This window comes from Chlorocebus sabaeus, chromosome 16 (assembly GCF_047675955.1).
Source record: "Chlorocebus sabaeus isolate Y175 chromosome 16, mChlSab1.0.hap1, whole genome shotgun sequence".
NCBI lineage: Eukaryota > Metazoa > Chordata > Mammalia > Primates > Cercopithecidae > Chlorocebus > Chlorocebus sabaeus.
Genome location: NC_132919.1, coordinates 17,303,892 through 17,322,085, shown reverse-complemented (window position 1 = coordinate 17,322,085; position 18,194 = coordinate 17,303,892). Strand labels below are relative to the sequence as shown.

At 53.1% G+C, this 18,194-nt stretch overlaps 1 protein-coding gene across 3 annotated transcripts in view; it reads right to left on the bottom strand.

The window, feature by feature from the left end:
- Positions 1-9,207: 9,207 nt before the first annotated feature.
- Positions 9,208-18,194, bottom strand: part of NT5M (5',3'-nucleotidase, mitochondrial) — a 38,537-nt gene continuing 29,550 nt past the window's right edge. The window contains exons 4-5 of one of the 3 annotated variants that reach the window (XM_008010515.3): positions 11,943-12,075; positions 9,208-10,063 (exon numbers count right to left, since the gene is read on the bottom strand). In XM_008010515.3, the coding sequence (XP_008008706.2) occupies positions 9,921-10,063; positions 11,943-12,075 (276 nt within the window). In that variant the 3' untranslated portion in view covers positions 9,208-9,920. The remainder of the gene's footprint in view (positions 10,064-11,942; positions 12,076-18,194) is intronic. The other 2 variants (XM_008010517.3, XM_008010519.3) reach the window with 2 other exon arrangements.

Genomic DNA, 18,194 nt, shown 5'->3' with positions numbered 1-18,194 from the left:
CGCTCTCTCAAAACACAGATACCTGTGTTCTCTGCTTGGTCTGGGTGTGTGTGGGGTGTGTGTGTGTGTGTGTGTGTGTGGTGGTGGTGGTGGTCAGGAAGAGGGCTGAATTCACCTGTGGCTCCTGCTGAGTACCTTGAACAATCATCCCATCAGGGCCCAGGGGCCTACAGTGGCCCCAACTTTTTGCAGCAGCCAGTCCTCTCCCATCATTGGCCCCAGCCTCTCCTGCCTTTAAGGCCTTCAGCATAGTGTCTGGTCAACCGAGTGCTCCAGTCTTGTTTTCAATGTGGTTATGAATTTTAAAAAACGTATTTTTTGTCCCTTAGAGGATTTGGGATGATGGGGGAGGCTTCCATGTGAGTCACCTGCTACTCCATCCCTTTCTATTTCTTGCATGCCTCTGGGCATCTTAATCTCTGCAGACTGAGGTGCTGGGCATCAGCCCTGGAGTCGAGCTGAGCCTGGGCTGCACCTTCTCAGCATGACTTTTCACAGAATTGAGTCTATGTGGGCTGGGCACCGTGGCTCACACCTGTAATCCCAGCACTTTGATAGGCCGAGTCGGGTGGATCACCTGAGGTCAGGAGTTCAAGAACAGCCTGGCCAACATGGTGAAATCCCGTCTCTACTAAAAATACAAAAATTAGCCAGGTGTGGTGGTGGGCACCTGTAGTCCCAGCTACTCGGGAGGCTGGGGCAGGAGAATCACTAGAACTTGGGAGGGGCTGAGGTTGCGATGAGCAGAGATAGTACCATCGCACTCCAGCCTGGATGACAGAGTGAGACTCCGTCTCAAAAAAAAAAAAAAAAAAAAAGGAAAAAGTCTATGTGAACCTTACTTCATCCTCACCAGAAGGATTCATGACGTGACGAAGTGTCTGGCATCTGCTCAATACACGCAGGATCCTCTCCCTGTTTCTCTCTTTCCACTGCCCTGGAAAGTCAACTCCTTCCCTGGCGTCTGTTTGCAGTTAGTGGTCTAGGCAGTGAGGGCTGTAGGGGACAGAAGAGAGAGACTACGGGGGGACTGAAGTCTTCGGGGACCTTTTAGGAGAAGGAAGAGGCAGGCGGGGCCTTCAAAGAAGAACAGGCTTGAAATAAGTGGGGAGGGAAGGAAGAGATTCAGGCTGGAGGTGGGGGCAGGTGGGAAGGACAGACCAAGGTGAGGTGTGGGAATGTCACACCTCAAACAAACCATTGTCTGCTTTGTTTAGGCAGAGGTCAATGTCTCATATAGGCCATAGGGAGCCAGGAGGTGACAAACCTGTGACCAGGGCTGGGTCTGAGAGGGGCGGGGACTGAATCCTGGGGCAGGACATTCAGTCAGATTACTGCTCAACCAGCCTAGCCATCTGTGCCCACCTCCTGAGGACTTGCAGTGGAGGATATAAAAGCACCCTGAAAAAATACGGTGAGCCACCAAAGCGCTTCTGAGGACTGCCAGCTTGCAACCTCTGGCGTGTGTGGGCGCTCAGTGCTGGCACCATGGGAGGGGCCCGCAGCAAATGGCATCTACCATGAGAACAGGGACCCATGGATGTCTTTGAGCACCTGCCTTTCTCCTTGCCAGACCCGTGCAAGACCCCAGCCACCCCCTAGTCTGTCTCTGGAGTCTCAAATGCCCACAGCACTTCTCTCTTTTAGGTGAAGTCACAGCTCAGGTGATTCATCTTGCCCCTCAGCCAACCAAGTGGTTGAGGTCCCCAGGGCCTGCCCACAAGAGCATCCAGAACCTGCCTGGGGTCAGAAAGATGCTGATCATTAGGAACGTCCTTATGGGACCAGAACATGGGGGTTTGGGTGGTGACTGCAGGCCCCAAGGGAGGCCCCTCCAGGGAGGCAGTGAGGGCTTGCGCATCCAGAGCTGGTCCTCTGGCGTCATCCAGTGGCCATTTGTGTGAACTGCAGCCCCACGCCACTGCCTGATCATTCTCCAAAGAGCCAAAACTGCCAGGAGTCAGCAGAAAACCAGGCTGAGAACACAGGATTTCCGCCCACAGCCTGTTTGCAGCCCAGGCTGCATCTCTTCGGCCCTGCTTCTCTCTAAATTTTAAGGAGACTGATTATTGCTGGGTTCCTTTAGGCCCCGACCTGTGGGTACAAGCCAGTCTTGCCAAATCTAATCAAGGACTTCTTTTTCTTTTTTGGTAATTTTACCCAAATTGCCAACAGGGCAGAGACTATCCATGCACAGGCAACTTACTTACTTACTAGCTGTATATATTTCTACCCTTAAGAGTCATCTTCTTACAGCCCTGGCATACACTGGCTTAGGGCCTGTAAGAGCCCAGAAGAAAAGAGTCTTTTGGACTGTAACTCGTGGAGACCCAGCCTCTCCCTCTCCAAAGCTGCAGGGCACCCTCAGCCTAGCCTCCCAGGCCTGGGCAGCCCTGGATAAAGGTACCACTGCAAAAGCTGCTGCTGACACAGCCCACACTGCCTCCCCGCTGTAGGGAAGAAGAGCCAAGGCTCGTGCAGAAAGCGCCGGTAAAGACAGGTGAGAGGCAGGTGCACAGCCGCGGGTGAGGCATGCAAGGAGCCCTAGGAGCCCGGAGCGCCAGGGAGATGGGGAGGGCCAGGTCCTGAAGGGTCTTCTTCCAGAGCTAAGCTAAGGAGATCCCACTTCATCCCTAACATGACAGAGAGCTGTGGGTGGGCTAGAGGTGCAGCCCAAGGCCCAGCTGCAATCTGCACAAAGCCCTGGCTTGGAAGCAGAGCGACTTTCCTCTTCAGGCCTCCTTAAGGTCTTGCTGGTGGTGGGTGCTTGAAGTTTGTGCCTGGAGACAAGAAGGTTTCTGCTGGCCAAGGGTGAGCCCCCTACCCTGGTAGGCTGCTCACAGGTCCTCAGTCTGGCTAGCGCCCTGGGCCCATCAGACATTTGTCCACAGCAGCCTGGGGCATAAGGAGAAGAGCTAGCCCAGGAGGGCAAGAAGAGCACGTGGGGAACGGACCCCTTCCCCATTCTTTTCCCACAGCTGCCTGTACCCATGCACCCCCCATCATAAGCACGCAGGGGCAGTCATTTGAAGGGGGCTGTGCTGCCACCTGGTGGCCACACCACAACAATGCCCCTGGAAGGACTCCAAGTTCCTGTGGCAGGCAGTCCCGCCTTAGGACTCCCTCCCCCGAGCCCACTGCCTTGCTTTACAGAGGAAGTCAGTTTCCTCAATTAAGCAGCAACATTCTGGAATAAATGTCCCTATTTCCTTCAACCCTTTCTCATGGACGCGGACCCACTCTCATTTGTCAGCAGAGGAAGTGGGCTCAGAGAACTGTCACACAGCAAGTCGGTGGCAGCACCAGGCCCTGTCCTGCAGACGCCCTGTCCCTCCCTCCTCTGCAGCAAACTCTGGGGGCTGAGCTCCCACTCCAGCCTTGCTTGCTGTGTGGCTTGGGGGCTTGCCAATGAGCCTCTCTGAGCCCTGGTTTTTTGGGGGTGACACCACGACGCAGGATGTAGGAAGGGTTAAATGAGGCGTAGGTGTGACAGAATCAGGTGCACATGTGAAAACTCAGATAACTGAAAAACAGCAAATAACTGTTCCCTATTAACTACAACTAATCACCACTTTTTTTAAATTGCCAATTAAAATGAACTCAGTCTTTCCATTAAAGTGATCTTTGGTTTAACTCAGGCTCTTTGGGAGAAGCATTGAGTCTGTTCAAAGTTTCCACGCCCTGGAGCGGCTGATGGTCCCTCTGTGCTTGAGAAGGTCTCCTTCATTTCCTTCCCTGCCACAGGGGCATCTGGATCCAGGAGCTGGTTTCTGCTTCGGGGCTTGTCCGTGCTGCCAGGTTTCAGGGGATGGGCCTCCGCCCTGCCTGCTCTGCCGTCAAGCTCCTGAAACTCAGCGAGGGGCCTGCTCCTGAGGCCCAGCCAGTGAAGTCCTGCCTGGGCTCCACGGGTGCTTTGAGTCCCTCAGGTCTGGCTGCAGCTCCCATCTGACCCCAGACTGCATGGTCCCCTGCAGTCCTCAACCCTAGCTCACTTAGTCAAGTAGGCAGTTGCCCACCAAGTTCTTGACCGTGGTTCCTCCAGGAGCACACAGGATCCCCTGGATTTTTCCTTTCCAGGCTGAGGGAGAGCAGGGGGCCTTGCGGCCCTACCTGGCGGTCACCTGTTCAACCTCTCTCACGCCATGCAGAACCGGCCCCTCATGAGCCAGGGTTTCTGTGGGATTACTGTTCTCTTGCTCATACCCCCAACACATACACCTACTATTGAACCAAGACAAATGGGGGTCACTTCCCGGGGCCCTGGCTCACCCTCCAACAGTGTGGCCCCTCTGAGACTCTCCTCCCACCCAGGACCAGAGGCAGATTTCAGACTAGTGGGAACTTTCCCAAGGTCATCTCCTTCCTCCCTACCCATGGACTTCCTGTCCTGGATGACACCTGCCCTACCTTCCCATAGGGTGGTGGGGGTCATCACTTGGCCTGATTGGCAGGATTGCTGGGAAGAAAACTGGGGCAACGGGCGTTGTCTACAAAGTGCTGTCTCTATTGCATATGTAAGCGCCAGTCAGTCACACAGTGGAAGATGGATTCACTCCCATCCCCTTCTCACCCTCCCCGGCCCCAAGACTGACAACTGAGGCCACCTCAGTGGCTGGGCCTGCCCCTCTGGCCTCTAAGAATTGGCCTGCTCTCCCGACCCCGGGCCCTGCTTCACCCAGGAATACCTGGGCCCCAAGAGAATGCCAGGCCAGAGGACAGTGCCAGGAGGCCACAAGCACAGCCCCAGCATGGTCACCGCCTAGGGCAGCCCCAGCAGGCCTGGCCATGCAGAGATGGCTCACGCCATTCGCAACTGGGGACAGCTCCAGAGGGTGGTTCTGTGGCCGTGAAACGTGCTGATCACAGTGGCGGGACACAGTAAGTGCTGAGGAAACAGCTATTGTCAAAGTGATGCTGGATCGGGTCCCAACAAATGGGGAACCCTGACCCAGAAAATTAAAGACACCCACGGTCTTTCTGCCCTGAAGCCCGAGGCCAGCCTGGAGGACTCCAGTCCGCACTACTTGGTGTGTGTGTGTGTGTGTGTGTGTGTGTGTGCGCGCACATGGTGCACACATATGTGTCCCCTTCATCTCTGCCTCGTCATCCTCATCCCGGCTGCCATCCTTTGAGCTGTATCTATATGCTGGGCACTCAGAGAGAGATGTCCTTAGAATGTCCATTTCACAATTTTAAAACCCCCACTGAGGCTCAGGCATAGAGGTCTGTGGAGGGGTTGGGAAGGGAGTTGGGGGGGCAGCCACCCTTCCTCCACCCTGGGCCTCCCTCCCCAGCATTTGGGCCCCTTGTGAATGAGGACACATTTTACAGAGTCATGTGACCCCCTTGTGACCACCCAGAGGCCCAAGTAAGAAGACCACATGATGGAACCCGAGGGCTGGAAAGTGCCACCAGTGCTACCCCAGGGTGCACAGGATGTAGAGCAGGCCCTGCCGCAGTACTCACCACACAGCAGCCTCTGTCGCCCACGGCAAGCAGGCCACATCCCCAGCCCATCTGTGCATTGGAGGGTTTACACCCAAATGCTGGAAGGAAACTTCACCTGGTGAGACTGCTCCCTCGCCTTCCCTCCAGGGCACTGGTCAGAGCCCCTCCAACATGAGTCATCGCCAGCCTGGGCCTGGCTGTTATTGACCCGGATGTCCTGGTGCGAAGCCTATTCTGCTTATGGTGACTTCAGACCAGGCCACCTGTCCCCTGAGCCTTGCTGTGAGGCGTCACTGCACTCGTCACAGGCTCTGCTGCCAGGTTTGCCACCACCACCACCCCTTGCTATTTCTGAGCCGTTTCTGTGACATCATCTACCACCACTGTGGACCAGAGCTCAGTGGCTCGCTCGGAGCATGGGCATAGTGTGCCAGCTGCCCTGCCCTCCAGGGAGCGTCCACAGGCCGGGAAGCAGAGGTGGACAGTGCAATGAGAAAGCAGGAAGGACGAGAAAGCCTGGTCAGGCTGTGTGAGCCCCTGGGGGTGAGCGTGCCCTGGGCCTCTCAGGCCCATGAGCTTTGCACATGTGCGCATGGGTCCGTTTGAGCTGTGTTTCTGACACACACAAGTGGAAGTCTGGAACCTGGAAGGGGGCTGAGGAGAGGTGGCAGGGGGGCGGGGCGGGCAGCAAGGACCCCACCCAAGCTGGGTAGGGGCTGCAGTGGGGAAGCAGCCAGGGGACAATGACAAAGCCCTCCTGCTGGAGGCCTCCCTTCTGAAGAGCAGGTGGGGGAGTCAGATACCTCCGCCCTCTGGCAGGACAGAGAAGCACATTCCCCACACACCTGAGCGTGCGGCCGCGACTCCTACACGCTCCACAAACCTGCTTTCCCAGCGCCCTCTCCACCTGGGGGATGTCACCCCTTCCAGGGGCTCTGGTCCTAGAGCTCTGAATCTTTCCAGTATTTTCCAATGAATCACAACTTTCACCAAGAGCTGAGCCACTGAGAGCCAGCCCGGTGGATAAGGGAGGGATAGAGCTGACGTGCCATGGGGCAGAGCCAGGCCTAGCTTTCCTAGCGGGGGTGGATCTTCTTTTCTGGGGTTCAAAGACTGGTTCTGACGCAAAACACGCGCTTCCCAAGCTTCCAACAAAGTGACCTTCATTTCAATCAGAATTGTTTTTTGTTGAGATGGAGTTTTCTCTGCCGCCCAGGCTGGAGTGCAGTGGCACCATCTTGGCTCACTGCAACCTCCGCCTCCCGGGTTCAAGTGATTCTCCTGCCTCAGCCTCTCGAGTAGCTGGGATGACAGGCACCCACCACCACGCCCAGCTAATTTTTGTATTTTTAGTAGAGACAGGGTTTCACCATGTTGGCCAGGCAGGTCTCGAACTCCTGGCCTCAACTGATTCATCTGCCTCAGTCTCCCAAAGTTTTGGGCTCACAGGCGTGAGCCACCACGCCCAGCCTCAATCAGGAGAATGTTGACACCATCATGAATTTGGGGTCCCGGTCGAGGTCAGTGCAATGGGGACGGCAGCAGCTGGCTGAGCATTCACGTGCAGACAGCACCTCACTCGTCAACACCTGCTTCTCGTTTCTACCTCAGCAAGCTCCCCCCAGCCCTGGGCCTCTGCAGGGCGCCTCAGCCAGGGGCTGGCCCCTTCTTCCATGTGGGAGACTGTGCTGGGACCTGAGGCCCTCGGGGCCTCCTCCTGCTGCTCCGCAGTGCCTTGGCAGCCCCTCAGTCACCCCTCGAAGCGCTTGTCACCGTCATAGCAAGTTGCTTTGAAACCATCTGTCAGGTGGGGTCATGTTCTGAAGCATTTTTGCCCCTGCAATTATTTTTTCTTCTTTAAATAAATTATGCAGCTGAAGCAGCTGCCCACCTCGGGGTGAGTGATGATAACTGAGCAGAGAACAAATGCGGCAATTTGGAGCATGGAGTTCCTAAACTGACCTTTAAAACTGATGGCAATTATCAGTCTAAAACAAAAGGTTTCGGAACAGTCCGTCTACTGAAGGATTCAGAGCATGTTATTCTTGCGGACGCTTGGTTGGGAACTGATGGAGACTGCCCAGCCCTGCCCTGCCCTATACTCAACAAAGATCCCCTGGCTGGGGCAAGAGGCAGGAGGGAATGTCCCCCAGTGGGGCCCCGCCAGGCCCTGCCCCCCTCTTTGTGGACAAAAGGCCTCAGGGCCCCTCCACAGCTCCCTTGGGGTCAGTGAACACCGATCTCAGCGACCCGGCCCAAACCCCTGCACCAAGTTGGCCCCCAGGCCCGGGGCTCTCCCTGGGCAGGAGGAGGGAGGGAGAAACCAGGATGTGGCTGAGAAAATCCAGACAGGATTGAGTTTCTGTCATCAGAAGGGCCCCCAGGATGGAAACAAGCCAAGTTGCTTTCTGTACCCCAAGTTATAGTCACAAATGTTTTCAGGGTGTGGCTGGCCCCAGGAGAGGACTTGTGACTACAGTCTTCTGAACCTCTCTGTGGGGCAGTCCCTCTCAGGGCATGGAGCAGGTGGACAGGCCCTGCTGGGGACAAGAAAGAAGCTGCACATCACTCATTCTCCTGCTCCATTAGGAGGGACTTTCAGGACCCCACAGGTGAGACCTCAGACAGCAGGAAGAGACAGAGGGACTCAGGAGCAGCTGAGCAGCCAGCATCCCAGGGTCAGACTTCATTCCAGAGCCATGTGGCAAGACAGCTAGGACTCCTCCAACCACCACCCTGCCTGGACCAGATGGTTTCAGGTCACATGATGCAACCCCAAATATATTCCTGGTCCTGCCTCTCCCCTTCAACCCAAAGAAAAATATCAGTTCAGCGGGTGGGAGGGCGTGCAGTAGAGATCTGCCTTCGGCCAAGTCTAGAGGAGTTCTTCCTCCTTAAGCCGGGGTGATGGAGCCTGGAGGAGTCCTCCCTTCCTAAGGTGGGTGATGGAGCCTGGAGGGAACCTCCCTCCCTAATCTGGGGTGATGAAGTCTGGAGGGGTCCTTCCTAAGCTGGGGTGATGGGGCCTGGAAGGGTCCTCCCTCCCTAAGGTGGGTGATGGAGCCTAAGCTCCTGAGACTATAACAGGAACATCAAAAAGCTCAGCCAACCTTGGGCCATGAAAGCCTTCCCTTTGTCTTCCCTCCTACCTGACCCTGCCTCCAGGGCAGCCCAAAGCATCTCTGTCATATAAGGCAGAGAGGTCTGCCAGGAGGGCCCCAGAGCTGGGGTGGATTAGGGGTGTGGGCAACCCATGTTCCCTTCAAGGGCCATGATAGGAGAGTGGTCAGAGCAGTAAGGGGAAGGGCATAAGGACAAGAAAGTCATCCGAAAACCTCTCCAAAGGGTAGTGGGGAGGTGGCTGGTTCAAGTTGTCACTTCCCAGTGGGTCAAAAGGAACAGAAGCTGAGGCTCTAACACCAGCCCTCCGCCACAGGGCTCCTGTGACCCTACAGAAACTTGGCCTTGGGAGAAGAGCAGAGGATGGGGGACCCTGCTCTGGGGCACTGGGGCAGGTGCAGGAAGGAGAAGGAGGCACTTGAGAAAGCAGCCGAGTGTCTGGAGCCCATCTCCTAAGCCTCACCAACCAGAGCGGGGAGGTGCCCTGAGGAGACCACTGCTAGGGCCCACCCTACGAGGCACGGGCTGAAGTCATGCCTTCCTCCGCCTGTCTTCAGTGCAGTGGAACTGCCCCCTTACAAGACCTGAAGCTGGGTCCCAGGGGGCAGACGCTAGAGGGTCTTGAGGCAGGCCACAGCCTTGAGCTACACACGTGAAGAGCATTTATTTTTCATGCATTCAACACACGTTCAAGCCTATGGACTCTCTGCTGGGCCCTGAGCAGGGCCCTGGGAACAGAGGTGTGAGAAACCTCTGAGCTGGTCGAGGCCAGGGCCGGTATCGTCCCCCAGCACAGAGCCTGGTGGCCGCTGTCACCTACTGTTTGCTGAATACACAGAAGGTCGTGTGGGGTGAGCAGGTTGGGCAGGGCAGCTGGAAGAAGGGGTGCTGTGGCTGAGACCATGAGCGGGGCTCGTCCCCACCTGGAAGCACCTCAGTCGCCGGGTTCCTGTCCTCTTTGCTGATGGCTGCAACCTCTGGGAACAGGGAACTCCCCTCTGCCTCAGAGAACTTGCCTAGGGAGTGGAGAGGGCCACCAGTCCCCTGAACAGTGGCCTCAACTCCTCCCTGTCCTGAGCCCCTGGGCTTCTGGTAGCTTGGAGCCTGCTGCCTGAGGTCAGGCTGAATGGCCTGGGACCACATGTCTATGTCCAAGCGCCCAGAGGGCCCAGCCCTGCCCTGTGATCAGGTTAAGGCCTGGCAGGGCTGGGGAAGGGAAGGGACATGCAGCAGGAGGTCATGGGGCCCAGGAGTTTGGGAGGGACCCCCAGAGCAGCGTACTGGCCCCACAGGCCCCGAGCTGGGAGCCCTGAGGTCAGAGCCCCACAGAGGAGCCCGAAGCACAGTCCAGCTCAGCAGGGCCGCTTGCTGTCCAGAATGGCCTTCCAGTCGTCCGCCCATGAGTGTAGCCTGCGGCGAGGGGGCTGCAGCTGCAGGTGCTGGTTGTGGCAGGCGGTGAAGAGGACATGCTCCCAGCTGGGGGTTGGCTCGGCCCCTGTGGGTGGGAAAGCAGCACTCAGCTCAGCAGTGGAGACCTGGAACGCAGCCACCTAGGGTGGAAATGTGGGTAATCCAGGCAGGCATCTGGCCTCACCAAAACTAGTTTCCCCTGTAAGGTGGTGACTGCACGCACACCTGCCTCGCAGCAGGTGTGAGGATGGCACGAGATGCAGCAAGGAGGCCCTCAGTATGCGCAGCTAGCACTCAGTCAACAGGGACTGACTGTGCAGACCGCCGTCACCACCAGCACTGCCAAGAGACATGTGCCCTGCCACCCTGATGGCTTATACCACATGGTATTCCAACTTCCCTCTCCGTGCCCTGCCACCCTGATGGCTTATACCACACGGTGTTCCCCTGACTTCCCTCTCCGTGCCCCGCCATCCTGCTGGCCCGGTGTGGGAAGGTCAGGTGGCACTAGCTCTGTAGCTCACCAGCCGCTGACCACAGACCCCCTGCAGCCTTTCCAGGCCTCAATCCCTCGTGCCCACACTGGTGCTGCTGGTGAGATGCCACCCCTTTGGGTTATACACCCGCCCCCAGCTCCCTGTGGCTAGAGATGGAGGCCAAGTCAGCCTTTGGGCCCTGAAGGTCACGGCCCCCACAGGCCACTGTCTGCCCTGACTCTGGCGGGAACCCACGAGGCTGGGGAGGGTGGGGTGGGGTGGGTACAGCCATGGAATCCACCCTCTGGACACAGTGATGGAGGTGGGCATGTTTCCCAAGCCAGTGCTAAAACCATCAGGGGAAAAATAGAATGTATATTCCCACTGGGGTGTCCAAAAGACTAGACCTGAAACTACCGATGGCTACCAGGAGGATGTCGGGAAAGCAGGCCAGGGCAGAGCCAGGAGGCAAAGCAACGACACTCACGGGCAGTTTCAATGCCTAGACTTGGCTGGCCAAGGCCCTCCTCACCCCTCTTTTCAGTTAGGTAAACCCATACACTTCCCCTCTCCTGTGTTGTGTTTTGTTTTGTTTTGTTTTCTTGAGACAGGGTCTTACTCTGTCACCCAGACTGGAATGCAGTGGTGCAATCACAGCTCACTGCAGCCTCTACCTCCCCAGCTCAGGTGATTTTCCCACCTCAGCCTCCAGAGTCACAGGGACCACAGGCATGCGCCACCACCACTGGTTAATTTTTTTGGTTTTTTTTTTTTTTTTGTAGAGACAGGTAGTCTCACCAAGTTGCCCAAGCTGGTCTCCAACTCCTGGGCTCAAACAGTCCTTCCACTTCAGCCCCTGGAGTAGCTGGGACTGCAGGCAGGCACTACCATGCCCAGATAACTTTTGTATTTTTTTGCAGAAACAGGGTCTTGCTATGTTGGCCAGGCTGGTTTCACACTCCTGGGCTCAAGCCATCCACCCACATCAGCCTCCCAAATTATAGGCGTGAGTCGCCACGCCCGTCTCCCTCTCCTTTCTACAGCAGTTCAAGGTTGACTGGCTTGTATGTTTTTTGGGAGGGGAGTCTTCTGTCCCAACCCACCTTCCCCGCAGGAGCTCTGCTGTGCCCTCCTTTCATTCATTACATCAGTCCACATTGCTTTTGGGGGGGAAAATGGGTTTTGCTGCTAAAAACAAACATTTGGAGACCAGAGTTGAGTCCCCGTGTTACATGAGGGAAGCAAGGCTTTCATGCTGAAGGGACTTCCCCAAGGCCACCCCTCAAGTTAACCCTAGAGCTGGCACCCACTCCTCCTAGCTCCCAGGAGCACCAGGCCACAGCCCATACAGAGGGGCCTTGTCTTCCCGAAGGGGAGGGGCTCAGTGCCTGGCAAACAGCTGAGGACTAAGTGGGGCAGGAAGCAGCTAAGTGCTCACTGCCCAGGAGAAGGCGGCCAAGGCTCGGGCCCTCCCCATATGCTCCTCACCTGCTGCAGGCCACTTGCCTGTGATGTCCGGCCGGTCGTCTATGAGAAGGTCAGCAGAGACCACGGTCTTGTCTCTGGTGAGCACAATCTGCTCCAGAAAGTCAGGGCCGAAGTGCTTCTCCACCCAGGCGTACTGGACGCAAGCAGGCGGGGGCGGGTGGTGAGAAGAAAGTGACATCAGACCTGGGAGCTGACCCAGAGCCGAGGGTAGGGGTCAGCCTAGACCTCAGCTAACAGGCAGGGAGGGATGGAAGCCTGACACCAAGGCCCAGCGCCAGGCAGTCAGTGCTGGGAGGGAGTCCAGCCCAGGACGCTGGCACTCAGGGAGCACGCATGGCTGGTCCACACCCCAGTAGCTAGAAAGCAGCAGAGTCATGACAAACGCAGCCCTGTCCCCTATTCACACCCAGCGAACACTGCACAGCACAACCCAAACACAGGGGGCAGAGGGCGGTCGTGTCTGCCACCCCCGCCACCTGCTGGGCCACTGCCACCTCCTGCCCCACATGCATGCAGGCAGTGCGTTCTGTTAGGCACTGAACAAAGAAAACCAAGCCGAAAAGCAGCTCCTACCCTCAGGGAGCTTACAGCTGAGGAGACAGCGGTCAAGGCCCTCTTAAACAATGAGTTACATAACACCTGGGACAGGCCTACAAAGAAGCCACAGGCTGCCCAAGGAAGACTTTCTTCAGGACACGCAAGCTGACCACAGGGGCACTCCTAGCACACACCGCATTTCAGGCGCTAACGGAAATGGGGTGGGGTGTGTCTGGGCCAACGGAGAGCAAGCTGGGGTGCTGGTACTCCCCAGGGGCGGGGAGCAGACCGGGGCCTGGCAAGCCACTGGCACCCTCTCACCACTGGTGGGCTCTCGGCATCTTTTCCCTTTTCCTCGATTCCCTGGGGAAATTGACTTTTTCCTATAGAGTAGCAGGTCCTGGCTACTCTCACCACCCCAGTGCAGCCAGGGGTGGGCGCAGCCTAAGCATGGCACCTGCTCTGGCCCATGGGCCCCAGGCACCCTGACTGAGCCCTGCCCAGCTCCAGGCTGTCTCTACAGCCACCCAGATTCCAACACCCTTGTTGATTTCTGACACTGGCAACCAACATCTTAACTCACAGACCCCGTTACAACTACAGACGTTAACCAGCAGCAGATTTTAAGCAGAGGACGGGCAGGACTGGATGCACTATTTCCCAAAGCTCCTCTGGTTTCTGCATAAACAAACAGAAACACTGAGTGGCCCAGGCTGTGCAGGGAGCTCAGTGCATCAGCTGCCAACCTGGGGCAGAGCCGGGCAGGTCCTTGCCCTCTCAGAGACCCCGTTTTTCCCTGTATATGACAAGGGGATGGGACACGGGTGCCTCGGGGTGGCTTTCTTCCAGTTGGAGGTTGCTCCAGGAGCCCCACTTCACAAAGGCAGACACTGCATGAGCTTCTGCAACTGGCCAGCACACAGGACATTAGAAAAGGGCTGGATCTGCAGAGCAGACCAGCCCTACGGCTGTCCCAGCGCCACCTTTCCCTGTGGCCACCTCGCTTACCGCGCCCACCCACAGCGACCTCCTCTCAGTGCTTGACCGTATTATGCTTTTTCCTGCTCAGAGCCTCACATGTGCCATTTCCTCTGACTGGAACTTTCCTTCATGGACACGTGTGTGCACACATGCACACACGAGAGAACACGTGCACACACACACATGCACACAGGGCCCTTCTGCTAGTCCAGTGAGCACCTATCCTTCTAAAGCTGTCACCTCCTCGGCCTTCCCACTCTAATTGTCCTTCCTAGCAATGTCACAGTTGGAGCTATACATTTCTATAACTTACTTCACATCTGCCCCACAGGACTGTAAATTGCTTGTGAAGGCTGGATGTGGGGCAAGAGCCTGGGGCTAATGTTTTTAGCAGAACTACTCCACAGGCACGCAGTGTCCGTCATCGTATCTAAGCCTCACAGCAACCTTCCAGGTAGCCAAACTTTCCTTACTCGTGGAGCAATTTAGCCAATATTGCATGACGTAGAGTTCCAGGAACCAGAGAGACGATGGTCAACAGGAGACCGATGGAGTGCACATAGCAGGAGGAGGCACACAGGCCACAGACAACCCCAGCTGGGGTGCAAGGGCTCTGCAGTCAGCACAGAGCTCCAGCCTCACACAGAGGCCTCACTATAAAGGCGGCATCTGCTCTGGAGCCGACTGACAAGGCAGCTGGCTCTCCGTAGGTTGGCAAGAACATTCCAGGCAGAGGAACAACAAACACTGATGTTCCAAGGCAGGCTGGTGCTCAGGTGTTTGAGGAATGGGGAAAACCCTGGAGTGAGGCTGGAACATGGAAAATCTGGGAGTGTAGGAAGAGAAGGGTCAGGTTTTGTTTTTTTAATTTCCACTGCATTGTGACCAATGCTTTTGTAAGATATGAAATCAAATCATGTGCCTGAACACTGCATCACTGTCAAATTGCCATGAACGTTTCCAATCACAAGCACTGAGTTTCTGTGTTTCATCTTGGACTGGCACCAGTCTGCAGACAACATACAGAGCTGCTCTGCACAAAGAGTTTGCATGGGAAAATGATGCACCATGACAGTGGTGATGAGATCCCGTACAGATGAAGAAACAGAGGCTCAGAGAGGGTCGGTGACTTCCCAGGGGTCACACAAGTGGCAAAACAAAGTGGGCTGTTTGTATTGAGTTGTGAGAGTAGTTTATGTATTCTAGAAAAGAGTCCTTTATCAGACAATGCATTCTGCAAATATTTTTTCATGATCTGTGATTTGTCTTTTCATTTTCTGAACAGTACCTTTTGAAGAGCAGAAGTTTTATACTTTTAACTTTTACATGTATATATGTATTTATATGTATTTAACCCATTTGGGGCTTTTTTTTTTTCGTTTTTTGAGACATAGTCTTGCTCTGTCCCCCAGGCTGGAGTGCAATGGCGTGATCTTGGCTCACTGCAACCTCCACCTGCCAGGTTCAAGTGATTGTCCTGCCTCAGCCTCCCAAGTAGCTGGGATCACAGGCATCCGCCACCATGCCCAGCTAAATTTTTGTATTTTTAGTAGAGACAGGATTTCACCATGTTGGCCAGGCTGGTCTCAAACTCCTGACCTTGTGATCCGTCCACCTCGGCCTCCCAAAGTGCTGGGATTACAGGTGTGAACCACTGCACCCGGCCAGGGTTAAATTTTATATATGGTAAGAGGTAAAAATAGAAGAGGGCATGGGGTTCCCCCTGAGCCTCCTGGAGCCCAGCCATGAGCACTTATGTGGCCACTGCTCATAGATACCACCAGCTTCTCATGTGAGTATCTCTATCCCTCAGCAGGTTGCCCAGTCCCTATGTGGTGACACAGGGATGAGAACAGCATCTACCTCGTGGGTATTTAGTGGAAAATTGTGCATCAAAGTCTCAGTACTGCACCTGGCACACAGAAAGTCTTCAGAAAAAGGATTCTAGCTTTTTGTCTTGCCCTCAAAATTAGGCCCTAAGTCTCCCCTCTTGCCCCTGTGGTTCTGATACATGTGAGCTGGGGACCTTGGGCCAGCCAGTGACTTTCACTGTGAGGTCAGTTTCCTCACAGTGTCGCTGGTATGATCAAATAAAACACTGTGAGGACACCTGGAGTAATGCCTGATACAGATGTTACTAAATAAATGTAATTATTATAACTAGACTTTCATAGCCCCCAATTGTCTACATAAAGCAAGTAGAACTATTAATTTGGCAAAGTAACAGGATAAGGTCAATATAAAAAAATCACATGTATTTTTGGAATAAAACTAGAAATCAATAAGAGGAATTTTGGAAACTATACAAACACACAGACATTAAACAACATGCTCCTGAATGAAGTGGGTCAATGAAGAAATGAAGGAAACTGAAAAATTTATTGAAACACATGATAATGGAAGCACAACATACCAAAACCTATGGGATGCAGCAAAAGCAGTACTAAAAGGGAAGTTTATAGCTATAAGTGCCACATCAAAAAAGAAGAAAATGCTTTTGTGGGGGCCTGAATTTTAAAAAAATTAAAAAAGAAGAAGAAAAACTTCAAGTAAACAACCTAATGATGCATCCTAAAGAAACAGAAAAGCAAGAGCAGGCCGGGCGTGGTGGCTCACGCCTGTGATCCCAGCACTTTGAGAGGCAGGCAGATCACAAGATCAGGAGATCGAGACCAGCCTGGCCAACATGGTGAAACTCCATCTCTACTAAAAATACAAAAATTAGCTGGGCGTGGTGGCGGGCACCTGTAGTCCCAGCCACTTGAGAGGCTTAGGCAGGAGAATGGCTTGAACCCAAGAGGCAGAGGTTGCAGTGAGCTGAGATTGTGCTACTGCACTCCAGCCTGGGTGACAGAGCAAGGCTCCGTCTAAAAAAAAAAAAAAAAAAAAAAGAAAGAAAGAAAAGAAAAGAAAAGAAATAACAAAAACCAGAGCAGAAATAAATGAATATGAAATATTAAAAAATACAAAAATTGGTTTTGTGAAAAGAAACAAAAAGTTGGTTTTTTGGAAAGCTAAACAAAATGACAAACCTTTAGCCAAACTAAGAAAAAAAGAGAGAAGACCCAAATAAATAAAATCAGAGATGACAAAGGAAACATTACAACTGATATTACAGAAATTTAAAGGATCACTGGTGGCTACGATGAGCAACTACATGCCAATACATTAGAAAATCTAGAAGAAATGCACAAATTCCTAGACACATGCAATCTACCAGGATTGAACCATGAGCAAATCCAAAACAAACAGACCAATAACAAGTAACAAAAATTGAAGCCATAAGAAAAGTCTCCCGGCAAAGAAAAGGCTGAGACCCAATGGCTTCACTGCTGAATTCTACCACTTACAAAACTAATACCAATCCTACTTAAACTACTCAGAAACATACACAAGGAAAGAATACTTCCAAACTCATTCTATGAGGCCAGTATCACCGTGATACCAAAATCAGACAAAAACACATCAAAAAAAAAAAAAAAAAAAAAAAGAGAGAAAACTGTAGGCCAGTATCACTGATAAATATTGATGCAAAAATCCTCAACAAAATATTAGCAAATCGAATTCAACAACACATTAAAAAGATCATCTGGCATGACCCAGGGGAATTTATCCCAGGGATGCAAGGATAGTTCAGCAAATGCAAATCAATTAATGTGATATATCATATCAACAGAATGAAGGACAAAAAACATATGATTATTTCAATTGGTGCTGAAAAAGTGTTTGATAAAATTCAATATCCTTTCACGATAAAAACGCTCGGCTGGGCGCGGTGGCTCACGCCTGTAATCCCAGAACTTTGGGAGGCTAAGGCAGACGGATCACGAGGTCAGGAGACCGAGACCATCCTGCCTAACACCATGAAATCCCACCTCTACTAAAAATACAAAAAATTAGCCAGGTGTGGAAGCACGCGCCTGTAGTCCCAGCTACCAGGGAGGCTGAGGCAGGAGAATCGCTTAAACCCAGAAGGCGGAGCTTGCAGTGAGTCGAGATGGTGCCACTGCACTCCAGTCTGGGTGATAGCGTGACTCCGTCTCAAAAAAAAAAAAAACCCTCAAAAACCTGGGTATGGAAGGAACATACCTCAACATAATAAAAGCCATATATGACAGACCTATACATGGCTAGTATCATACTGAATGGGGAAAGACGAAAAGCGTTTCTTCTAAGACCAGGAACATGACAAGAATGCCTGCTTTCACCACTATGATTCAACATAGTTCTGGAAGTCAGCTAGAGCAATCAGACAAGAGAAAGAAAGAAAGGGCATCCAAATTCGAAAGGAAGAACTCAAATTATCCTTGTTTGCAGATGACATGATCTTATACTTGGAAAAATCTAAAGCCTCCACCAAAAAACTACTAGAACGGATAAAGTCAGCAAAGTTGCAGGATGCAAAATCTGAAAAAAAAAAAAATCTAAAAAAACAATTAAGAAAGGAATCCCATTTAAAATAGCTACAAAATAAAATACCTAGGAATTAACCCAAGTGAAAGAACTCTACAATGTAAACTATAAAATATTATACAAGAAATTGAAGACACAAAAAGTGGAAATATATTCATTCCATGTCCATGGACTAGAAGAATAAATACAGTTAAAATGTTCATACTACCCAAAGCAATTTACAGATTTAATGCAATCCCCATTAAAATACTAATGACATTCTTCACAGAAATAGAAAAAACAACCCTAAAATTTGTGTCGAACCACAAAAATTCCAGAATA